The following is a 26,862-nucleotide window of genomic DNA, read 5'->3' on the forward strand; positions in this document are numbered from 1 at the left end:
AATGGATCATGATTATTTCAAAAATATCTCATAATACCTCCAGTCATACCCATCATCAACTCACATTTTCCCTTGGTTCTTGTTACTAGTGGTTGTTGACAGTAAAGATTTTCCTTTTTTTTTTTTATTTTAGCACCTAGCTAATACATTTACACTCCACTATCACCTTTTTAGCTTCAGGGATTAAAATTCCTTTTGAACTTTTTAATACCTTGGTCTTACTTTTCACTTAAAATAGTCCTTTCCTACATGTAATTGACTTTACTTCTGCCTGAAATCTATAACACTGTCACTGCTTAACTTCAGAATTAAATTTTCTTTCCTTGGGAATACTAGCAGTTTTAAACTACATATCTACATTTGGTAGACATTTTTTCTTTCTCTCTAGTTAAACTTATGCAATGCTGTCCTGTGCATTTGCAAAATACCAACTATTACAATTATCTAGTAAACACACTTTCTTAGCCTTAAAAATCTTCCCCAAGACCTGTCTCCAGCCTACCCTTCCAATATAGCTTCCTTTTGCTGTTTCCTATCCAAACACTTTCTCCCTAGATAAAGCAAATTGTAGCCATATTCTACACTAGAGCCATGCTTTTTGGTACCTTCTCTGGTAGTGTTTATGTTTCTCATTCTTTGTTCTGAGATGACTATCAAATTAGTCTCTAAAAGTATCTATTTCTGCTATTATAATCTTTTCTGGATTCTGCTCCTGACTCTGCATCCTAATGGTCCTCTACAGGCCACTCTTCCCTCTCTCCACATCCTGGCCATTATCCTCCTTGCAATGATGTGAAAACATCAATTTCCTACTTGACAATTTTTCCTACAAGTTTTTTTTTTTAAATCTTGATATCTAAGTCGTATGACATTTCCACCCAATGCTACTCCTATGCATGATGTGTATGGCAAATTGTTGCATCTCCTTTTTAACTTAGACTTTTCTGAAATATTTGTGTTTGCTTTTCCCATCTTCAAACTTCCAGCTCATCCTTTGACTTGCTATTCAGATATAACTTCCTGGAGCACCCCAAACACGGTTTAACTGCCCATTTTCTGTGCAACCGCACCAATGCTGTGGGCTTTAGTGCTGCCCTAAAACTGCAATGGCTGCTTTACCCATGTGAATTTATACCCATGTGCATGTGCACATCTCCAACAGTTAACAGAATGGCATTTAATAAGTGCTATTTACAAGTTGTCTGTGTAGAAACATCTCAACATATCCCGATCTAACAGATGCTCTAAGTCGAACACATGACAACTTAGTACCTTTAGAGGTAATCTCATGTTTTTCTTTTTCCATCTTGCTCCAACCCCAGAGGATCCCAAAATACACACCGGAAGATACCATCATCACTTTACCCACTTTAAATTTTTTTTTGTAATAAACATAATTTGCCTTTGGATGATTTAGAAGATCTTGTTCAATTCCAACTTGTAAACTCTGTTAGGGCAAAAGTCATGTGTCTTTTATCTCCTAACATTTAGCACAAGAGCTTTGCAAATGTTAGAAGTAAAATAAATTTGGATAGGAGGAAATGTATGCAAAATTACTTTATATATACCAATATAGAAATATCAAAGAAACTGAGAATTTTATGAGATTTTTGGAATAATCTAGCATTTTCAACTGATGTATGAGATGATCAGTTTCAAAGAGGTTCTGTGGCAATTTTAAGGTCTCAGAACTAAGAAGAAAAATTAGCCAAGTAAAGCTTGATTTTGGCACAGTGCTTATGGGTTTGTTTCAGACATGCTGTACACTGTTCAACTACATTTTATTTTGAGTTTTGTTGATACAGTAGATGCTAAGTCAGTTTTCCAGTGACAATTATAGAAACTATGTAAATTATCATTGCTAGAAGGATATCTAAAAAGCAATTTATTTTTCCTGAAATGGTTTCTCTGTGTAGCCCTGGCTGTCCTAGATCAGGCTGGCCTCAAACTTGTAGATCTGCCCACTTTTGCAACCCAAGTCCTGGGATTAAAGGTGTGCAACCATTACCGCCTGTGTACAATCAGTTTTGTTTTGTTTTTTCATTTTTTTGGGGGGGTTTTCAAGACAGGGTTTCTCTACGTAGCTTTGTGCCTTTCCTGGAGCTCACTTGGTAGCCCAGGCTGGCCTCGAGCTCACAGAGATCTGCCTGGCTCTGCCTCCCGAGTGCTGGGATTAAAGGCATGTGCCACCCCTGCCCGGCTTGTTTTTTCATTTTTTGAAGACTATAGCATCCTTGAACTTACATCAGTGTAAGGAAGAAGATATATAGAGGAACTGCAAAATGAGATTTCATATTATGCAATATTATATGTACTCATTTTTTTTTTTCCAACAAGACTTGGTGGTACAGGGCTACCATCCTATTACTCAGGAGGTTGAGAGAGGAGAATATCAAGTTCAGGGGTAGCCTGGGTCACTTGGAATCTTGCCTCAAAATAAAAAGTAAAGCCAGGCTGGGGATGCGACCTCATAATAAAGTGCTTGCCTAGCATGTATGAGGCCCTAGCTTCCATCTGTGAACTGCAAGAAACAACAGAAAGGACTCATTATCCTTTCCCAGAAACCTAAGAAAAACACTGCAAAGATGATTGCTTTTATCCTTAGCACTAAGTGGAAACTGATTGCATACTCAGCAAAAATTATATCATCTTACACAAATGTAAAGCATGATGAATATCTATTTTGAATAAGCAGTCCTGTTTTTACAAGAAATTCAGTTTTTACTTTAATTCTTGATTTTTGTATAGTTTTTCCATCTGTATTCCAGCCTGTATCAATAGGCATGGGGTTGGTTTATCATTATTACCACTCTGTTCCAACACATTGACTCCCATTGATAAACACCCATAGGTATTATAGTTATTGAAAGTTAAAGTACATAACAGTGTTTGTTTCATGGAAGGTGGAAGATTGCATTCTCAGAAAAGCTGGAGCAGGTCTGTCACTGCCTTCTTCTGTTTTCTGTTTGAAAGGTGAATAAGATCTGTGGCCATCCAGTGAGAACAGCAACACAGAGCCCCCGCTGTACTTTTGATCCAAGCAAAGAGAAGCATGGAATGAAGATCTCTGCTAGGAATGGTGAAGAGACACTTGCCAACAGAAGAAAGTAAGACATTTGTTTTACAACCAGAAAGAGAAAGTAAGCCATTAATTCTACAGGAGACTAGAATGTGTTCACTAAATAGACCCAAATGTAGTATGGAAGAAAAAATTTAAATACCATTTCACTTTATTTAAAAATGTAGTGGCCAATGTGCTAGAGAGATAGTTCAGTATTGAGCACTTGCTTGTCTTGCAGAGGACCTGGGTTTGGTTCACAACACCCACACAGGCTGATCACAATCACCTGCAACTACAATTTCAGGGCATCTGAAACTCCTCCTGGCCTCTGAGGGTACCTGTACACACATGGTACATATATAGACAAACAGGCACATATACACATACATAAAAGCAAAAAATTTATAATTGTAAGGCTCAACCTTTCCCATTAATTTGGAAGATAGATTCAGCTTGTGAGAACAATAAATTTCTTTTGACTACTATTATTCTTTACTACATTAGGGCAGTTATTATATTCTAATAATTCTAATCTAATAATAATCAGAATTATTATTTAATATATTAGGGCAGTTCCAGGAACATGTGACCAGTGTGTATTTACACTGAGGACTAAATGCTTTAACTGACTTTAGTTAACTGTAATATGATTTCTACGTATAGCTAGTGGTGACTCTCTTGAACAGTATAAGACAGTACTGTCATACCATGTGATTTTTATTTATGGATAGTTAGCATTTTTGAAACAGAGTTGTGAAAAATACAACTTTCCCAACATTTTACCTGCAGTGGTAAAAATGGCCACCTGTTTATATCAAGTGGTAAGCATTTAGCAGCTTGTAACTTACTGTGTCTGTTACTATTTCACTAGGTAAATTAAAACCCTCTCTGGTGTCCCTTTCCTTGATAATGGGTGTGTAACATGACAAACTACTCAAATTAGAGGAAAACCTTTTAATATTTAGTTGACTGTGTACCTCCTAGAAAATAGTGGCTTCTCTGTCATAGCCTTCTAAATTGAATCTCAGTTCAGAATGTTATGTATTCATTAGTTCAAATAGTTACTTATAATATCTTTTAGATAATATATAGTAAAAATGTTTTCTGTGGCTTTCTCAATACAATACTATCTGTTTGTTCCCTCATTTGTTTTTTCCTTCCTTCCTTCCTTTTTTCCTTCCTTCCTTCCTTCCTTCCTTTCTTTCTTCATTTATTCTTCTCTCATACATCACATCCTGATCAGTTTCTCCTCCCTCTGCTTTTCATAGTCCCCCCTAGATACCTCCTCTCCCCCAGATCCACTTCTCCATGTCCTTCCTTAAATTAAAAAAAGGCATTCCAGGGATATCAACCAAACATGGCATAACAAGTTATAATAAGATTAGGCACAAACCCTAATATCATGGATAAACAACCCAGTAGGAGGAAAAGGACCCAAGACCAGGCAAAAGAGTCAGAGATACCCCCATCCCCACTCCCACTGTTAGGAGACCCACAAGATCAAGTTACACAACCATAACATATATGCAGAGGACATAGCACTGACCATGGAGGCTCCCTGATTGTTGATTCAGTCTCTACGAGCTCCTATGGACCCTACTTAATTGATTCAGTGGGGTGGGTTCTCCTTGACCCTATAATCTTTTCAACCTTCTGTGGGGGTTCCCCTGGCTCCACCTAGTGTTTGGCTATATGGATCTTGCATTTGCTCCCGTCCTTTGCTGGATTACACCTTTCTGATGACAATTGTGCTAGGCACCAATCTCTGAGTATAACAGACTATCACTAGGAATTTCATTGACCCCCCCCCCCATTTTTTCTTTTTTTCCAAGTTCTATTTGGTTCTATCCAAGGTCTCTGGGATGACCTTCCTCTGATTCCTGACAATCCATGCATCCTCTGGTTGTATTCCTGGCCATCATGCAGTTCAGAATTGGGCTCCCTCTCATAGCTTGGGCTTTAAGTTGGACTAGTCATTGGTTGGGTACACACACAAGTTCTGTGCCACCATTACCCAGCACGTCTCACAGGCAGGACAGGGAGAATTATTTGTTTAGATCTGTACCCCATTTTTTAATTGAACTATGGTTTGTTGATGTCTAGTTTCTTTAGTTCTTTACATATTTTGGATATTAGCCCTCTGATGTGGAGTTGGTAAAAATTATTTTCCCATTTTGTAGGCTACTGTTTTGTTCTATTTACAATGTCTTTTGCTTTGCCTTACAGAAGCTTTTCAGTTTTATGAGGTCCCACTTATTAATTGTAGATCTTAGTGCCTATGTTATCTGTGTTCTGTTCAGAAAGTTATCTCCTGTGCCAATGTTTTCAAGGCTATCTCCTACTTTCTCTTCTATTAAGTTCAGTGTTTATGTTGAAGTTTTTGATCCACTTGGACTTGAGTTTTGTGCAGGGTGATAGATATGGGTCTATTTTCATTCTTCACCATCCAGTTTCTTTTCTTTTGGTCACAGCACACTTAATTGATTCATTCCTTTCAGACAGACTACAGATCTGAGATCCATTTTTAGTCTGCTGTTGATTATTTGCTAGTAGCTAACATGAACTGGTATTCTGTGTATTATTTTTTTTCCCAAAACCTTTGTGACAATGAATAACAATCACTCTCTTGTGTTTTAAAAATTAGTGTATGTTACCTTCAGAGAGTCAGAGTAAAATCCAGCTAAAATCTTAAGCATTAAAGGTTAAATGTATTTTAGCACCCATATAACCTAGCACAAACCTTAGGACAATGAAATCCTCAATATGTTTTATTTGCTAATGAAACTAAGCAGACTCAGGTGAAAGGATATAGAACAGCTATTGAATAGATCTTCTTGTTATGAATCTAGCAATTCATTGTCCTGTGTTTCTAACCTGCCATCCACCATTCAAATTAAATAAGTTACATATATATTAATTATGGATATTATATATAAATTATATATCCGTAATTATATCAGTTAAGATAGATGCATCACAGCCCAGCCTCACACTACTCATTGTGAACAACCAGAAGGTCTGTCCTTGAGTTTGCTTAAATATTTCATTCTTTTCCCTATGTCTGAGTAGGGCTTAATTGCCATAGTAATCTATTTCTGCTTATTACCTGTGTATTGTGAAGTCCCATTCATAAACTAGTTCTGAATTTTTTTTGCTCATTAACTGCTTATTCTCCAAAACATTGTAGATTTCAGTTGGAACAAGCGAGCCTGTGCAGCCACAGCGGGCATTGGAGTACTGTCTCCCCTGTGCTGCCTCGCCCTCTGGAGTTTGTTATGACGCCTCCCTTCCAGAGGGTGAAGTACTGCTTCCACAAAACACATCTTGACACTAAGTCCTTTCTTCTTATGTTTTTAATTTCCAAATACTTTTGTTTCCTTCATATTTTTTATTTTCCAATCTTTATGGATAATCTGCTGTGTTTTCTCATCCTAAAGATATAAATTCTAATTTCAAAACTTCATTTGTTTTTTGAGACTGTGTTTTTTTCGGTGTAGCCCTGGCTGTCCTGCACCTAGTTCTATAGACCAGGTTGGCCTCCGACACAGATACTCCTGTGTCTCCCTCCTGAATGCTGGGATTAGAGGCATACACCACCTTGCCTAGCTTAAAACTTCAAATTCTATTTTACTTTCTATAATACTTTTGTTCTCTTGAAATTCCCTTTCTGTTAACTAGGCTATCTACCAAAGGATCCATTTGTAAATTAATGTACCCATCTGTAGGAGTTCCTTTATGTATTCTATGTATTACTTATCAGTTTTAGGCTTTGCAAATATTTTCTAACATTAATCATTAATAACATTAAATGATAAATGACAGGTGAATTGTCTTGGGGTAAAAGCCATGGAAGGTTTTTGTGTAGCCAATCCTGGCCTCAAACTTTGTAGGTAGCTGACAATTACCTGAAATTCTTCTTGAAGCTGTGGTCCTCCTGCCTCTACTTCCTGAATGGTGAAATTTCAGGTATGAAATTATCTTTTCAAAAAGGAAATTCTTCACTTTGATTGTCAAGTCCATTATTGTTTTTCTTAAAAATTACTGCACTAATTTCAAAATCCATAATCCATGTTTTTTTAACACCTGCAGTTTCTTTATATTTAATACAGAGGGATTATATCATATTTAAGGGGAGATTCCCTATATTAAACACTGAAATTCTAAGTCAGTTTTCCCATGTGCTCTTGAACTAATGTGCTTTTCTTACTGATTTTGTTTGCTTACTTAACATTCATTCAGATTTTTCACATAAGTAACCACTGTGTAGTTGGCTGGGCCTATGATTGTGAGTCAGAGGTCACTCTGAGTCATGTTTTCCCTTATTTATTACTATGATAATTTTTCTTTGAGGGATTTTTCAAAAATTTGTAAGTCACTTTAGTATCCTTACTTAACAGAAATTCTACAGTGCACTTTTCCAAATAAAATAGGTTTATACTCTTGTGGTTGGGTTGTGATTGGAGTTACTTCAAATATGTTGCTGATTTATTGCTATATATGTGGTGACTTTTCTCAACTTAATTTCTGACCATCTAGTGATAGGATTAGGCTTTCCATTTTGTGATAATACTGTACACTAGAACAGCATGGTCATGAAAGCTTCTACATCTGTTCATCTCCACCTGGACTCTGAACTATTATCTAACCTTTTAGATGGTCTCCATAAGAAACTCTTGTTCATCTACAGGAGACATTCCTGATTATTTATGGTCCCTAAGAGAGGGAAACAGCATGTCCATAATAAAGAGAAATGGAAACATGATATGTAACACTTGGAAGCATTATATAACAGAAACAATGAGCACGTTTCCATTTAGGAAAAAAAAATATTGTGATGAAAGAGGAGAAGCATGAAAAATTAAGGGAAGGGAGGTGTGCTGTTTCTATGAATTAAAAGCACATGCATACATAAAAGCATTCACAGTTTAAAACAAAAGCCATGGCGGCCATTTCTTTGGACTGAGCTCCTGTACTAGGTTTCAACAGATAAGAAAAAGACAACTGTAGTCACTCATAAGAAATGCCACATAAACGTTAAGGAGGTGGAAACAAACAGGCTAATTTTCCCTGAAAACAGAAGATCTGGTTTACCTTACTTAGTCTTTGCATTAAGGAATCCCCCTGCTTTAACCATAACAAAAGAAAAACCCACTGTATGAGTTGTGTTTCTACTGCTGTCATGAATCATCTTGGCCAAAGCAACCTATAAAAGTTTATTTTGGCTTTCAGATCCACAGGGATAAAAGTCCATCATGGCTGAGCAGTATAGCAACAAACACCAGTCATGGTTGCAGGAGCAGGAAGCTGAGACCTCATATCTGAGCCTCAACCATACTCATGGACTGGAAGTGGTACCAGGCTATGAGATCTGAGACGCCCCACCCCCACCCCCAGTGATGTGCTTCCTCTAGTAAGGGCTGTACCTCCTAAACTTCTGCAAGTATGACCACTATTTGGAGACCACGTGCTCAAATACCTGAGCCTATGAAGGACTTTTCTCACACAAACAACCACATTCCACTCCTTGGCACCCACAGGCTTGTGGTCATTCATAATGCAAAAAGTATTTAGTCCAACTTCAAAACTCCTTAGTCTTCATCAGTATTAACATTTTTCAAAAGTCCAGAATCCAGAGTCTCTTCTGATACCCAAAGCAATCTTTTATTTGTGTGAGCCCTTGTAAAATTCAAAAAGAAAATGATGTACTTCCTATACACAATGGTAAAGAATACACATTGCTGTTGCAAAGTGGATGGCATAGTGAGGAAGTATGAGAACAAAATCCAACAGGGCAAGCACCAGATCCTAACCCGGTGCCCACTCTCTAGGACCTCAGCTTTACATGGCTTAGATGGTTCTGTCTTAGCAGTTCTGCTTCCTGTAGCATCCCTTCCTTTGACTGGTTTCATGCCCTGTGCATCTCTTTGGCAGGTGTCTCAAGGCACTGGCAACTCCAACATCTTGGAGACTCCACTTGAAACCAGGCTTTCTTTTCACATGGTGTCCTTTCAGGGCCTCCAGCTAAGGACTGCCTTGCCACATGCTGCCTGGCCTCCGTGGCTGTCTGAAACAATGGAGGAAGAATCTATGATCCATCTGCTCTTATGTCCTTTATGCCTCGACAGCCAGCACTACCGATTATGCCCGCTCACTTCAGCTGCCAGTTCTGCATAGACCTGGAACCCTTTGCCTCACATTTGCAGCAGCAGCTCTTACTTGTTGTTGCCTTCTAGGACCTAATTTCAAATCCCTGAGCCTGTGGGGAACATTGACCATTCAAACCACCATATCTGTTCTAACATTATTACCGTTTTTATTCACATTGGTGAGATGCCTTGTTGCCAGTTTACCAATCCAGCTGTTCTGCCACTGTGTCCTGAGGGTTCTCATCCTGCTTTGTTCAGTGGGGGCTGCCCCATTCATAAACCACAAATACAATTAATTAGCTATACATCTAATTACACACACACACACACACATATATATGTATATATATATATATGTATATATATATATGTTGTGATTTTGGGTTTTAATGCTATTTTACAAGTATATGATGTTGTAATAGATATTTAAAAAACATAGTGAAAAGGATGAGGATAAAGAACACAAGATAAAACACATAAGGAATAGGAACACTTAAGAATCTCCAAGGACACATTTGATAGCACGATCAGAACACAAGAGTCTGTGTAACTTCAACTTCATCTGGGATATAGTTATATAGTACACAAAATAACATATTATGGGACTTTTCTATAGTTTAAGAATTTGGAAGCTGATTAGCTATGGGGTCTGTGCTCAGGGTCTCTAGCAAGACTGCTTTGCAGAAGTCTCCAGGAGTCCCAGCATGAAGGTCTAAGTGGGACTAGAGTCCGGCTGTCACTTCACTGGCTTGGCTGTTGGCACAGGACCTGTTTCTTCTCAGTATGACCTGTCCATAGAGCTCTGAGTGTTTCAACAACACTGTGAAAGGTTGTGGCCTTCAAAGCTGGCCTCCGAAATCATACACCATCAAGCTCATTTCTACCATACCAACCAGGTCACAGAGCTCAGCTTTTCACTGTAGGAAGTGATGCACAGTGGAGTGAATGGGAAGGTTGTCAGTGGCTATTGTGATAGCATTCACCTCGTCTACCTAGAGAAGGGTGGGAGAGCATCATGAGTGTTCCTTGTTTGTCAGGCTGGCATGCCCATCAGCTGCTGACAGGCCACGGTGGTGCAAGAGCTTTGACCATGTGTGCAGAAGGAAATGAACCTCTGCTGGGATTCCTGTTCTGTTCTGTCACTGTGCCCTCCGCCTAAAGAACACACCCCCATTTAACCCCTAACTCCTCCACCTTCTCCCCCTGTTTCTCTCAGTCTTTTCCTCAGAGGAGCATTAGTTCTCCTACTCGGCCCATATCCAGTTCTGGCCTCAGAATGTGGATCTAGAGAATCTGGTCTAGAGATGTCTAAATTTATAAAAAAGCACCCCCCAAAAAAATTATAAATTAAGGGAGTATCAACTTCTAAATAACTATACTTCGTAGTCTAAATCCTAATCAATTTTCTCCTGTCCTTTCTCCTTTATATTCATAAAAAAGACAAAAAAAAAAAAAAAACCCTAGCAGCCATAGCAGAAAAAACAAACAAACAAAACCCTCTCCTTATAAGTTTGTGATTTCTTTGCTCTAACATTTGACAAAGAACAATTTGCTTATTAAACATGTCTCTGTATAGCAATTGTGCTAAGGTCCTTTATGGGGTGTGCAAGTACAAAGAAGAGAGTTAAGCTATATGGTGGGATTTATTTTATTTTTGTAGATGTAATTGTTTGGATTCAGTCTGTTACTTTTCTCTTTTTATAGTCAAAAAACAAACAAACAAACAAACAGAAAAAAACAAAAACCAAGCAAACTGAAGACCGAATATTTGCTCTATGATGGTTAGAGTTCTCCATAGCTTTGAAAGGGAAGGAAGGCTACGACTCCTTTAATCAGCTGGAAAACTGTGGCCCTTTTCTCATTTTGATCAGAAACCAAATCAGCACAGCTGTAAGAGACACTGTCCTCATATAGTTGTCTCAGTCATCCTAGGCAGAGCGATTTTCCCTGTGGCACGTCCTGCTCCCTGCTTGATTTCTTGAAGTTATCTGGTAAGAATAAGCTATTAGCAAGCTTAAGTCGGTGATAATTAGCTGTACATTATTATTTCAAAGTGGTGTGGCTGTGCCAATTAAGTGGGTAATTAGGAAAACCCCAGGACAATAAATTAAGACACAGCCTTAACACCAGGGTCCCATCTGTTCACCAGCATGCTTTCCAATTACCCAAGTTTCTCAATGCAGAGCATGCAATGAAGGGATTGGCTACATGCACCCTGTGTGTTTGGGTGAAAGGGAATGTCCTAGGTGCTAAGCAAAACTCAGAGGCTTAGTGTCATGGAGGACTTGGTGCCCAAGTAGGAACAGGAGGACCTTTTGTCCATGGTGTATATTTAATCCTTGTAAACAAAATAATTCTTTAACAAATTTCTCATCAGAACCTAATTGGAACATGCTACCCAGAATTTCCATTTTAAAATTGTGTTTATTAAATTATGATTTGGGTGAGACTTTATCACTTGGGTTATCAGAAGTTATATTTATTAAAAATAGAAACTAAAACAGACTCTTGACATTGCGTGTTTATACAGACCAATAAGCAAGGCTATCATGTTGAGTGAGGATGCCATTATCACTCATAACTAAAGGAAATCATATCCAGCCAACACACACACACACACACACACACACACACACACACACACACACACACACATCCAATTAATTAAATGTAGAGGAAATTATATTCAATAAGAGCACTAAATCTTATTAGGTTTATTCCCAAGACAAATAAAATATATTTATATTAAATGGGTCAGTTACTTAAAACACGTGAGTTTATAATTACTGAATAAAGTATTACAATGCCTTATCAATGAAATAAAAAGGAGTTAAACTTTATAATTCTATATAGCACAGTGACTGTATGTGATTCTTAAGTGGTAAATCAATCTTGAGATACACTGGACTGAAGATAATATTGAAAATATACTCTATGGATGGATATATACATAGCTCACAAAAAAGGAAACTATGAGAAGAATTTACTATCTCTTATAATAATAAAGCAAGCAATTTACAATCTGTTTCCTAAAAGGAAGTAAGTCCTTTTAAGGTGTCATTATTTATTACCTGAAAGTTTAATTTAGGAAAATAAAGGTCATGCTCTTTGAATGAGAAAATTTTTGTTTAATTGAAAACAGGACTTAGCAAGCAGTGGTACTACTTAAGTGCTTCCAGGGCAAGCCAGGCCACAACAGAGCTTTAAATAGGATGCCAGAGGTGAGGCCAGAGTGTGCACTGAGGGAACAGAGGTACAAGCAGGCCAGAGTCAAGACCTCCATGAGTAATGAAGATGAGGAACTGCAGGGGGTCAAAATTTCGGCCTACAGGAAGCACCTAATGCCAGAAGGCAGAGCAAACATATGGCAAACGTTTAGGCTCCTGGTTCTTAACCTTTGGGTATCATGTATCCCACAGAGAACTGATAAAGCATTCCCAGAGAAAAGGCTCCTAAACAAGCACAGGAAGAGCTGTGCTGTGTTGGAAAGCAATTTGCTCCAGCTGAAACTAATATTCAAAGAAAGCTGTCCGTAAAAAAAAGAGCTGTCTTTTATTTTCTCTATGCTCATGGGAAATCGCACAGCTATTGCGTAAGACATCTTAATTTAATGCTAGGCCACAGATAACTGAACTGACACTAAACACCTCTGGGCCTGGAAGGAGAGAAGCAGTGTCAAGGAGTTGATGTGAGTCCATATTAAAATTAGAACGGGTCTTTGATGTGGCTATGTAATGAAGGTTTAGTATCTACTAGATTTTCATTTTTCTGTGTTGGTTGACAAGTAATGAAAGTTGTAGAAAACTATGATGCAATCCCTGCTGAGTTAGAACTCTCATTGTTTGCTTGTTTAGATGGCTGTAGGCTTATGTCAGGGAACATCACAAATATTGTAAACTTTTCATGTTCCATTGACAATCTCCTAAGCATTGTTCATTGTGTTAATCTGGGGCATCTGTAATAATAAATTTGCCATATTTAGGATTAAATGAGTGAAAACAAATTTTCACATATTTCACACTACAGAAAGAATAACAAAATATACTTCAAATCATGGAAAGTGTGCCCTTTACATTGGACAGATTTCAAACTCTTTCTCAGAAAATCTATTTCCAAGTAATAGACTTCTCAGATATACCTGGGGCTTTTGATGGTGTTTATAATGTGACTCTTGGGTTGTCTCATTTTTGAGACTCAAACTATCCCCCTGCAAGGAAACCAAACTGTGAGTGAAATTCTTGCCAATTGACATATCTGAAAGTTCTTCCTTTTTTTCTCTTCTTCCTTTTTTTTCTTCTTGCCTCCCTTCCTCCCTTCTTCCCTTCATTTCTTTTTCCTTTCCACCTCAAAGAGGCAAATAGTTCTTCTATTTATTCACCTCAGAAAGTCAACAAACATCTACAGTTTTGAAAAGAAATTTCAGGAGTTCCCATTTTCCCACTAAATATTTTTGAAAAGGTGACTATTCAAGTTCCCGCCATGCTGAAGCAGATGACTTTTACAAATACATATCATTTCAGGATTGTTTACACACCCCATTGGAGGTCAATAGGACAGCAAATGATGCTTTTTTCTGTTCTAATGTAGAAACATTATTTGTATTTGAAGCATCGTTGTCCTTCAAATTTTCAAGCTCTAGGTTCTACTTTGTTGGGCATGGTAAAGAATATTTCAAACACTGTACATCTGTCAACTGCCTTTGAAATGTCTTAAAGACACATCCATGCATCAAGAAAATGGAGAACAGGAAGTGGAAAGGGTGTTATAACAGTATTGTTTTCCATTGCCTGTCTATAGGAGATAACAGAGTTGTAATTTTCCCAACTGTCTTTAAAATAGTAAAAATAAGTGTCTAGAGTAGGATTGTAACAATCAATAGAAACAGTCCTATTTATTAATGCATTTATTCATTAACTTTCCATCTCTAAGACAGAAATCAGAGCAGCACTCCCTGGTGTCTTTAGAATCACATGCGGTTGGTTTCTCTTGGAAGGGGAACAAATAGAGTTTTGAGGGAAGTTCCAGGGTAATTCTTCGTGTTTAGACTCACATTTGTAGAGTTAATAGACATGTCAAGCCGCTTTCTAAAAAATATGACTCCTCTTTGATGATTTTTGAAATCAATAGAACTAAGGCTCTTCTCTTGCTATATTGGTTTTACCTTCCACTACCAAGAATCTTGTTATAAATCAAATATTACAACTTTGGGATCTTGTAAATTGAAGAGACTCAATGGATTTATAACCTTCATCTTATTTGGCTTTATGTATAGTTTTCTATTAAAACCAAACCTGATGTAAATTCATACAAATTAAAAAAACATAGAAGAATAGACAACTTTAATTTCCATCAGGTTGAATATATTTGGGATGTTATAGCTCAGTAAAATGGTTACACATACTGAACCCTGATTACTAATGTTCTCTATATAAGAGTGTAGTGTTAAAATCTAGTTGCTGTTCAGGTTACAGTACTGTGCAGCAGCTTCCTCCCTGACTTTCACAAATGCAACAGCACCCCCCCCCCCCCGCAATGAGACCTTGTGAGTCCCTCACTAACAAACTGTGGTGTCAGAATCTTACATTAGAGGAAATATTGTTTCTATATCCTGCTCCATACTCCCTCCCTGCCTGGGAGTCAGAGAGCCTGGCTACAGGCTTGTGCTGTGAATACTCTCCTCAGGAAGTTAACAGATTCCACATCTGTCTATCGTGAGAACTGTTCCCTCTTGCTATGGCTTGAACTCTGCTGAGAACCCACAACAAGCTGTTACGCCTCTGTCCCTTTGTCCATGGCATTAATATGTTTTCACATAAACTTCTTACACTCCAGGAATCCATCTCTGTGTCTTCCCTCCTTCACCAAATCCTTTCATTCTGATACCCATTAGACTGGGAAAAAATAATGCCTGGGTCACACATGACAATTGAGGTCACTGCTTTCTAAAATGACAAGCAGTTACAGAAATAGCGGTAATGTTAAAGCCTCAAGTAGTGTGTTTTATTTAAGTGGTCTTAATGACAGATCTACTCATTGTCTTTAAAGCAGAGTTGAGGGACAGGAATATTTGGACTGAAAGAGATTATTTGAAAATACACATGCATAAACTATTTTTAATAAGTAAATAAAGCCCTGATGTGGAAAAGTATACTTTTATATGTAATAAGGAACATTAGATAATAAAAAAATGAAAACAAGAAAAATAAAGCAGAAAATAGTTGGTTTGCACATGGCCTAAGGGAAAGTTAAGAGTGGACATTATCCAGTTAACTTTTTATTTCCTAAGTCAAGAGAGTGGACATTATCCAGTTAACTTTTTATTTCCTAAGTCAAGAGAATTACTGTTAAAATGTTACCAATAAAAGAAAGGAATATCCAAGATTTGACCTCAACTGCTGTATCCCCATATGTACGCACAATGAGCAGAGGAGATGACTGAGTGGAGCAAGTGCCTGCTGGGCATGTGTGTGAGGAGCTGAGTTTGATTCCTAGAATGCATGCAGAAAGCCTCAGATGGCCAGTACTTGAAACCCCAGCAGTACAGGGCCAGAGACAGGCAAATCCCTGAGACTTGACCAGCTATGCTAGGCCAATGAGTGAGTTTCTTGTTCAGTGAGAGACCCTGATTTAAAAATTAACTTCATCTTTTTCTTTAATCAGCATGAGATTCCTGGGGCAATTCTAATTTCTTGGGGTACACTGTTTTAATAGTCTAGAAGCCCAGTAGAAGAGCACAAGTCTTCTTAGCCTGTCTTCAGTCCTGCCAAGCAGGCCATTTCCTTCTCCACTCTGCTTCAACGCCTCAATCTTAAGGTGTAACACGCCTGTATCTGAAACAAATGTCAGAAACAGAATGCAGGTGGAATCAAGGTTAGAACGCGTGTAGTGTCTGAGTGCCATGGATAGGAGCCATTTCTATGTGGCTTTTGGCTACTTTTGGAAGGGCTGGCACAAGTACATCCAATTAGTTCAAGACAGTATTTTGTCATGAAGCCCAGGATAGCCTCAAACTTCAAATCATCCCTTAGTTTGCCAAGTGCTGGGATCACTGGCAAGTGCTATCATGACTAGCACAGCTACATTTCATTTCTAAGAACTTCCTCTCCTTGCCTCTGGACAATAGTCTCTGATTAACTGTTTGATAATTTCTTCCCTATTGTACTTCACTGCTGAGATGAGGTGTGTTCTGGTTGGTCTGATTCATTCTCATGTTGGGGTGAGTAACTGACAGACGTCAAGGATTTGTTGCCAATGAATTCCTTATGGCCGATTTAAGCAGCTATGTGATACAGGTGTGGCTTCCAGGTCGGGCATAGCTGAGGCTCTCTGTGCTTGTACTGTGGGTGATGTTGGATTGCCTCAAGTTTGAGGGGAAGAATCTGAATCACTTTGTTGCTCTTCTCTCTGTGCAAACATTGAATAAATCGTTTTTTTTTTCCCTGCTTTTCATTGTTAAGGAAAAATGGAAAACAATCAGAATGCACCAGATGTTGACCCCAGGCCTCTACGTGAACAAATATACCCATTCATGTTACTGTCTAGGGTTCTTGATCAGATTAATTTTCTCTGCTAAAGAATTGAAAAGGAGGGAAAATCTCAAGTGCAACAGGTAGCAGCTGGAAAATTCTAGAACACAGCAGATGGAATCCACTGGTGAAGTTAGGCTTTTATCAGGGGTGAGGAAATGCACACACACAGGACCTCCCCTGTCTCTGCCCCTCTCCCTTCCCCTCTCTCCCTCCCTCTCATTCCCCTTTCTCTCCCTCTTCCTCTCCCTCTCTTCTCCCCATTTTCACCCTTTCCCCACTCCACACACTCACTCATACTCTCTCACTCATTCACACTCTCAAACTCTCACATTCCTTGTGCACACACAAAGACACGGACACAGACAGACAGACAGACAGACACACACACACACACACACACACACACACACACACACACACACACACACAGCAAGCACAAAGGCAGACCATCTGTGAGGAAGCAAAGGGGTTACTGGGGCACCTGAAAAATCCAGTTTCTCTTTGAGAGCTAGAGCATTTAGTGTTCGAAGGGTTTTCTTCCCCTAATAGGGCAGGTCAGTTTAAACAGAGATCACTTATCAGCAGGCTGGATCCTACTTGTGGGAGACAAAAGGCTGCCATGTCTAAGTATATTTATTTATTTCTATTTTAAGTTGCCAAGCTTTTGTCTCAGCCCAGGAGGGTGTGGATGAAGCTAGCCACCTTGGAAATGCATTATCTTTATTACCTAGTCATGAACCCTCATCCCATCCATCTGCCTGTCAAGGAATCTAACTCGTAGTCCTTCACATTAACAAATGTATGCACTACACACTACATAATAGTCCCCCCATGTAGGTAAAACACACAATCTCAAAGTGCAGCTAATAGTTATTTGAGTTATTGAATAGTGTCCTGAATTAAATCCAGGAGCCCTGCAGATGTACCACTTCACTTTCTTGTTGATTTTGACCAATTATGAATAACTTGGCATACTCATTTAAACAAGGAGAACTGACCACAGTAGTTGCAATTATAGTTGAAATGAATTAAAGGTAAGTTGTAAAGGAATTACATCTTTTTTTCTTTGAGTGGATACCAGTTTCCTGACTATGGCTAGATTTGCTTTAAATCTTTTCTATTTGGTCAAGCATTTTTTAAAAATTTTTTGATATTTTTACTTAAAGTCCTTTTTAATGGAGAACATGGTCAACACCTTTTAAGATACATTTTCATAATACAGAATAATATTAGATTTAGGTTTGACACAGTTTTGACTTTTTCCTGATGATTTTTAACTCACACAAGAGGAAAATGCATTCAGAACATATATTTCTTATTGGGACGTGAATGATAGTGTGGGGAGTCTCTATCCTGATTATTGTAGCTGGCTGTAGACTGTCAGCTCAAGGCTAAACTAAAGTTACCAGAGAATCCTTACCATGGAGAGCCTGTCTAAAAAGAGCTGCCTATAAAAGATGTGGAAAGATATTTGTACGTTTCATAGACTCCTTCCCATTTCTAGTTCCCATTCTTTCCATGTTTCTGCTCTTCCTACCATTAATTCTTAACCTCTTTTGGTGTGTAGGGAAATCACCACCAGCCCTTTAATGAAATGAAATCCTGTCAGGTGAACAAGACTTCCTGTGAGAAGGGGAAAACCTGGACTCACTTAACCAGGGGGAAAAAAATCTGCAAATGATGGCGAACAAACCCAGGGTCACAGTTCCATGATGGGAAGTGGGTTCAGGGAGGGTTCAGAGAACAGACTCCAGGAGTTCCTTTAATATACAAATATATTAAAAACAACAACAACAACAACCATTATCAGTTTTATGTTTTTGAAACACACTTCGGTTTGTAACAAATGCACCTTGAGCCTTGTAAAGCATTACATCCTAGAAAGTATTCACCATGCATTTCTCTGGGCCCAAAACCCAGACTTCAGCTCTCCCTTTGGCTCATCAAGCTACATACATTGTACACACATTAAATTTTCAAGCATTTACAAAGAAAACTGTTATTGCTGTTGGGATAGAAATCTAAAAATATTTTTTCAAATACAATGACTTAGGTGAGAATAAAGTTAAATGATTAAATATAGATTCAGAACAGCAAGAGAAAAATCGTTCTTATCTCGAAGCATGTAATTATATATTTCCTCTGCCGAGCCGGAGACTGACATTTTAAATGTCTACTGTTTGACAGCTCTGGTCAGACATCTCTACAGGGCTGAGCCCGCTCATTAGTGCCACATTAACCTTAGCTTTGCCTCAGGCCATTAACGAGCAAACTGCACATTCGACCTTTGTTCTACAGATATTTTCAAACAGTGTGCAAGGTACTGCTTTTAATTTGGGTTCTGTATTATGTGTGGACTGACTTTATGGGTAAAGAAGAAAAAAATCAATACATGTCATTAAATAAAGAAACATGTGGTTTGAGACATTACACAGAGGAAAGCGCCATTTGAAAATGTGATTCTTTTCCAATGTTTTCCCCGATAATTAGCTTTGGTCAAAATTAGAAATAGTGCCTGCTGTCTCCAGTGGAAGAGATAGACATGGAATGCAATGTGTGACAATATATAAATGGTTTAAATGAAACAAAATGTTACAAGATTAAGATAGTAGACTAAAGCTATATTTTTAGAAGTGTCTAATGAAATAAAATGCAAACCCAAATGTAAATTAGAGCCACATGTTTAAAGACACATAGTTCCTTAGATGAACAAAGTTTGACTTTATATGGAAGCCATTCTTTACACCCAATGTATGCGGCATATATCAACCTTATAAATTGTAAATTATGTTAGTTTAGTAAATTATTTTATTAGACTGTGTACATGTGGCTATATCCAATTTATGAAATTGTTCCACAGTATACACTTAAGTATGATCTATATTTGTGAAAGTTTCAGGGGTTCATGATTCCTGGTCAAGTATGGAAATTGGTTGGTTCCAATATTGTAGAACTATATCATCCGTATAATGCCACCTTTCTAACACACCCCCTCTGTCTGACTGCTTATTAATATGCATATAGAGAAAGTTGGGAAAGGGTAAACACCAGATTGTCAACACTGGTTACTTCAGGAGGATACAAACACTACAAAGAGACTCATTACCTTGATCTTCAGATAACCTTTGAATTATCTTATTGCTCAGTAAAAGATGTTGCTTTTGTTACTAAAGGTAATCATTGTATTATACCCACTTGAAAGTGTTGTTCAATTTTATAGTAGTAACTAAGCATGACCATGTCAACAAACCACAAAGGACAACTCACAGATGGGTTGCATTTCTTTTTATATATTTTAGCATGTGATGTATCAGGAGACCCTTCTGGTACTGTTGGCCTCAAGGGCATGGGAAGCAATGAAGCAATAACTATGCTAGACCATGTTTCTCCCCTGCCTTGAGCAAGCTCAGGGCAAACAAGGCTGCAGGCTATGAATGAGCAATTGTGTTACAGACCTTTTCTTCGTTACTGAGCCAGCACTGCACAAGGCCAGTCAGCAGCTAGTGATTAGATTGACTCCGTTCTCCGCTTCTTGTGCTGCATATGCCAGGCTTTTCGAGAAATATAGATTATTCCCATCTGAACATACTAACATTCTAAGTGCCAGTTTCCCCAAGAAGTGACATATCTGTTTTCTAGCATAGCAATATACATATAAGTAATGTGTTTGCTTTCTTAATGTGATAATATCCATAAATTCTTGGAACTATAGCAGTAGTTCTCTTTAACACTTTTAAATTTTGATTTTTCAGACCTTCAGCATGTTTCTGATATTGATAATTGGTGTGCACATACTGTGATGGAAGAGGTCAAAGGACAACTTGGAGATGATTCTCCCCTACCATGTGTGTCCCAGGACTGAACTTAGTTGTCAGTCCTGCTAGTAGGCACCTTTACCTGAGGAGCCATCCCACCAGTCCTATCTGGGGAGTTTATTTTTTTTTTTATGTGATGATAACATGTAAGTAGGAGAGGGAGCTACTCAAATGGATGACTTTTTTCAGGTTCTTTCTAACTCATAGCACAATGTATCTATGATGGATTACTATAGGATCTTACAATACAGTGATGGTAAATAGTAATAGTTATTACACTTCAATGTATTTCATTCCTTGGGACTGCTACTGAGTTAGTAATCCTGACCTTTAGACATCTAATATTTTGATAGAATATACTAGGGACATATGGCTTTTCACAATCTAGAAGTAGGTCCTATGGTTTAAAGAATCTTAAGATATTTTTTCAGTTTAAGAGCTTAACAATACCATCATAAAAAAAGAATATTGTACTAATTTTCAATTCTGGAAACTATAAAAAAAAACTAAGTCATCACCAAGGGCTAATTTATCAAGCATTTGAGCATCTGTTGGGTATAAATGATGACCAAATCCTTGGTACAAATGATAGACAAGGTAGAGCTTTTGCTATGAGAGAAGAACCCTCCATTAGAGGAGGCAGATTTACAGAGTAGAAACAACTGTAGAACAGGGACTGTTAAGAACACATGGGTGAGAAACAGGAAGAACCCATAACGCTGCATAGATAATGAAAAAGGAAGAGAGGAGGACAAATTTAAATGAGACACTGAAGAATGATGAATAGAGTGATGTAGAAGGCAAAACTAAGTGGAGGAAATGAATATGCTAAACACAAATTTTGTTAAAGCAATACAGATATATTTGATGCAATAGTTCAATAAAAAATGTCATTTTTGGCTGGAGTGTGGGACTAGAAGCAAGAATGAGCATGGAATGAGGATACAGGGTGAAAGTGAAGAGGTCCTGGCCATCGTAAGACATTTTTATCTAAATTACTTTGTATTTCAAAGCATCAAAAATGGTATTCATGATTTCCAGTGTTGCTTCTCAGTGTAGCTTAGAAAAGGAATTGAAGGGAAAGAGAAGGGACAAAATTAAGAGGCATGGTCCATCTGTTAAGTTTGAAGCCTGAATTTATACATTTTTATATGGACCTGGTAGATGATACTTTGAAAAAACATTCAGACAAGGAACACTTTCCCATATCCTTTTAAATATTGCAATTCAATTCCTCATATGAATTATATATGATTTCTATATTTCAGTGATGTTTCCAGGCCAAGATGAAAACTTACATAAGTAACATAATTACTGAAGGATAATTAGCAAAAGCTTTTTAACTTTTTCCTGAATTTGTTATGCTTCCAAATTTAAAGGATATCATCTTCATGGTGGTAGAAAAGTAAATATATGGATTAGCCACACCCATATCAATTTAGATGTAGAATAGTTTTCAAGAATATAATATTTCTTTTATTGAAATATTTCATGTTAACTAGAAGTGGAATCACATGTTTTAACACTGAGCTGGGAAGGAAGATAGGATTACTTTATTGTTTAGGTGATAAAAATACCCTAACAGAGGCAACTTAAGTAAGAAATACTTTATTTTGGCTTATACTTCCAGAGGGATACAGTACATCATGGTAGGGAAGGCATGCACCAGGAACAGGAAACTTGCTAGTCACATTGCATCCATACTCATGAACCGAAGAATGAACAGAAAGTGTGGCCAGCTATTAATTCTCAAGGACCACCCCCAGTGACTCACTTCCACTAGTAAGATTGTATCTCCTAAAGTTTTCATGACCTCCCCCTAAAACTCCACCGTCTTTGGAAACAAGTGTTCGAATGTGAGACTATGGGCTACATTTAACATTCCAAGCACAAGGACCAAAATCAAATTGCTTTGTTGCAGCTGATAAGTCTTTTTGACTACTCTGTGTCTACTACTTATTTCCAAACAACTCAATCACACTTGTACCTAATGTAGACCCTTCTAGAACCTTAGTGAAACTACATTTTAGAATAGTATTATTTATTATTTGACAATTTCATACACATACAATATATCTTGATTATATCTCTGGTGGTTTGAATGAGAATAGCCCTCATAACTTCATGTCTTAAATATTTGGTCTGCAGTTTATCTAACAGTTTGTGAAAGATTAGGAGATGTGACCTTGTTGGAGCAGGTGGCCTTACTGGGTACATGCTCTGAGATTTCAAAAGATTCAAGTCACCGTCTCTCTCTCACTCTGCCTTTTGCTTGTGAGTCAGAAGGTCTCAGGTGTTCTCCCACAATATCTGTGCTCTGCCATCACATATTCTAAACCTTTGAAATCATAAACCCAAATTAAACACTTCCATAAGTTGCTTTGGTCATGGTGTCTTACATAGCAACAGAACAGTAACTAAGACAATATCAAACCCAACTTTCCTATCCTCTTCCCCCAAAACATCTCCCAATACAGTCCCCACATTGTGTGCTATTCCTCCTTAAAAAATTAAAAAAAAAACAACAACAACAAAACTCAGAGTATATACGTTGTCTATATACTCATGAGTATGGGACCATCCACTGGGGCATGGGCAGCTTACCAGAGGCTGTATGCCATGCCCACAGGAAAATGACTCCCTTCCACCAGAAGATTTCCATTATCAGTTATGGGTGGAGCCTTATATGCCTCTCTCCCATCCATGCTTGAATGCTGATTGTCTTGATCTTATGTATAAGGCTTTTTCAGATAACCCCAGCATAGTGAGTTCAACAGTCATGTCACGTCTAGATGACAGCAGCATTTTTCCATCCTCTCCATCTTAAACTGTTACATTTATTTCTACTTTCTTTTTTGCAATGTTCTTTGAGCATTTGAAGTTTCAAGCAAATCTCCCATTTAGGGCTTCAACCCTTTTTTTAGTTATAAGATTCTGCATTGACTATTGAACATTGTAAAAAAGATGCTTCTCTGGCCAAGGTTGAGAATAACTCTAATCTATAAGTATAAATATAAATGTGTAGAGGGCAATTTGAGCACCATATTTATTATGCAAAATGACCAAAGTAGGTTACTATACAAAGCCTTGCTGGTTCTGGGATTTGGACTACATTTGCACAACCAGACAAAATTTTCTACTGTGGAGGGACCCTTGAATCCACTGAAAAGGCAGTTATAACTGTCATGACTTCACTGTACCAGATAGCACAGTTTACCTAGGAGGCCAGAATTTAACTTGCAAGGTCCATATCTTACTAAGTCTACTGAAGATTCCCCTTCCTCAATGGCCTGCATATTACATTCTGCCACTTTGAAAGGAACCAAGTAGGGAGGAAGTTTCTATGTCAGTCATTTCCAGCTTGATTTCTATATGTCCTGAGACAGTAGCCTGTATTCTCTTCTAAAATAGGACCTTAGCATCTAGCTGCAGTGGACAACCAAGAGCAACAGCAATGTATTGTTTGAAGGTGGAGCAAACTGCAGTCCACAGCAGTTTAGTCACCACGTTTAACCAGCACAGTATTTCATACTGTGAGCAACTGTGCTGACTTCAGTTCCCCTCATTCTTTTGTTTGCATGACTCTGTGACTTTGCTTTCTCCTCCGCCCCCTTTATTTTGAGTACCTTTGACATTTTTCTTAATGCATAGGGATTCTCTGTGAAATTCCACTAATATCCATGACTTTGCTCACCACTTTCCTGGTTGAAGAACCAGACATCACTACTCTGTCAAGATCTAAAGTCTAATATTTAAGAGTGTAGTGTGTTACACTCATGACTCTTGAACCAGTAGCATCAACAACATTGGCCAGCCTTTGTGTGAAATACAGAATTTTGGTCCCTTTTTGGAGTTATTAGGTCTACATCTTCATGGTGGCAAGATTTGTAAATGATGTTTACACTCATGAAGTTTGAAAAGTAGCTTTTGACTTGATTCTCAAGATGGGCATCTCACAAAATATCAATCCAAACACTCTAATTCTTTGGTCTTTGGTCATTTATTACTCTGATGACTGTTAATTAGATCTACTCTCTGTCGCCATCATTACCCTCAGATCTAAAGCAATAAATAAAACAAACAAGCAAACAGAAGAACCCCTGCCTACTTGACTATTTTATCTAGAGCAGGAAGAAAGATAAGAAACTGCAAAATATAATGAGAACATTGTGCACACACACACACACACACACACACACACACACACACACAGAGTAGGCTAGAGAGAGTATTAGGAAAGATGAAAACACTGGACAGGATAAGAGTAGTTGTATGGGGTGGGACACTAGGAAATGCTGTTTCTTCCTTCCTTGTGTGTATCAGTCAATGATGTCACCTCAGTGACCTTAGTTAGAAATTATCTTAAAATTCTTACTTCACACATTAATTCTTGATTTTGTAAGTGTGCATGTTCATGTGTGTATTAGTGTTTGCATGTATGTGAGTGTACATTAATGTGCAGGTGTAAATATACACATGCACACTATACATGGGAGGTGTGAAAGCCACGTTGTGTCCTCCTCCACAGATTCTGGATATCTGTACGCTGGCATTTGAATTTGCAAAGCAAGCATTCTTTGTTCTTCCAGGTCCTGATTTCAAAACTCAAATGTCACTGCCTTCTAAGCAAAAAAATGCAAAATTCTAAATTATCATTGCATTTTCCCTTCTGTAATCCTCAGAGGCATGAGAAATAGAAAGTGAAAAAAATACAACCTTAGTTGATACACTAAACTTCACTCTATTAAATTTTGCTTTAGTACTTCTGAAATATTTTCTATCTAGGGCTTAGAGTCATGTATAGTAAAAACTTACTACTTTATATTCCTTGTTACCAAAGACTCAGAAACATTATAGAAGTTGAATAAACCTTTATTCAATAGGCACTTCATAAGCATGGTGTAAGCCAGATGTCTTCCACATAGAATAGAAAATAGTCGTGTCTCTGTGTTTAGATGCCAATAGCAAGGGAGGGATTTAGGGAGACTGAATGAAGTGGAGTGTGTGCCTGTAGGTACATGGTATCTAAAACCCTTTATCTTTAAGATTTAGAGCCAGTGAAAATTTTCTATTCCAAAAACAAAGTTAAATATTAACATGTCATTCTTTTATAAAATAATGATTTTCATGGTTGCTATAAAATATCTTAAATATATAAAAATCAATTAGTAAAGTATAGCATTCTATAAGGTGTTTGTAGTAATAGTTATTTAGATCTTCTCTATGGGTTTAAAGACATTTTTTTTTTTCCATCTAGAGAATTCATCAACAGCCTTAGACTGCACAGGTCTTTCTACGGTGGCCTGGCAGATCAGCTTTGCATTACTGAATTAGCTGCTGCGGAAGGAAGACCCTGTTGGAATGGGGAGGATGTAGTGAAAAGGTAAGTTAGGTATAATTTTCTTCCTTGCTTTCTTCTGCTGGAATTAGAATGGATACCTAACTGTTGCTAGTTTATAACATAGACTAGAGGCTAACCCTCCTTTTCAGTTTCTTAGATTATTCCAATCCTCCTTACCATTTCACTCTGAGGGCACCTCATGTTGATTTCAAGTTTTCTTTATGTCCACCTGTCCAATTTACACACAATTCCACCCTTGAAATGTTTACCTTCTGTCTAGTTGGGTTAATAAGTATCTTATTAAGTATCTTAATAAGTATCTTATTTTTTAACTTCATGAATGTTAGATTGTGAGGAAACTCACTGAAACTTGAATACTCATGCAAAGATAGGATTGAGAGAAGGGATATATAGAGAGAAGAGAGTACTTCTGAAGCATAAGATAAATACACTTTTCATTCATACACTCCCTGTGTAGGATTTGAACCCTTAAAAGGTAAATTTGAATCTCTGGAAATTAACTTTGTTTTCAGCTATTTGGTAAAAAAAATGCCATGTCTACTCCCTTACATGCCAGTTCCATGTGGTTGGTATCTGATGGCTTACTTATCACAAGAACATGTCCATTTAAAATCATCCAGCTACCATTCAAGTACTAACCAGGTCTGGCCTTGCTTAGCTTCCAAGATCAGATGAGGTGGGGCTTGTTCAGGGTGATCTTACTACAACTCGATGAGCCATATTTTGTCAATATCCATGGGAGATCTGCCCTTTTCTAAAAAGAACTGAAGGAAGAGTGGGTGGGGACGGAGGGGACAGAAGAGATATTGGGAGGGAGGGACTAGGAAGAGGGAAGGAGGGGGAACTGCAGTCCAGATGTAAAATAGTTCAAAATAAACCAACAACAAAAATCATCTAGCAAATTAAGTTACTCTGATAAATACATATGGCAGTATGCTTTAAATACAGA

The 26,862-nt window shown here is 37.8% G+C and overlaps 1 protein-coding gene across 3 annotated transcripts in view; it reads left to right on the top strand.

Moving 5' to 3' along the window:
- The window catches only part of Gpc5 (glypican 5), a 1,351,527-nt gene that overhangs the window by 282,426 nt on the left and 1,042,239 nt on the right, over window positions 1-26,862 (top strand). For all 3 annotated transcript variants that reach the window (XM_076545553.1, XM_042285375.2, XM_042285376.2), the window contains exons 4-5: window positions 2,974-3,107; window positions 25,809-25,934. In XM_076545553.1, the coding sequence (XP_076401668.1) occupies window positions 2,974-3,107; window positions 25,809-25,934 (260 nt within the window). The remainder of the gene's footprint in view (window positions 1-2,973; window positions 3,108-25,808; window positions 25,935-26,862) is intronic.

This window comes from Peromyscus maniculatus, chromosome 9 (genome assembly GCF_049852395.1).
Source record: "Peromyscus maniculatus bairdii isolate BWxNUB_F1_BW_parent chromosome 9, HU_Pman_BW_mat_3.1, whole genome shotgun sequence".
NCBI classification, from domain to species: domain Eukaryota; kingdom Metazoa; phylum Chordata; class Mammalia; order Rodentia; family Cricetidae; genus Peromyscus; species Peromyscus maniculatus.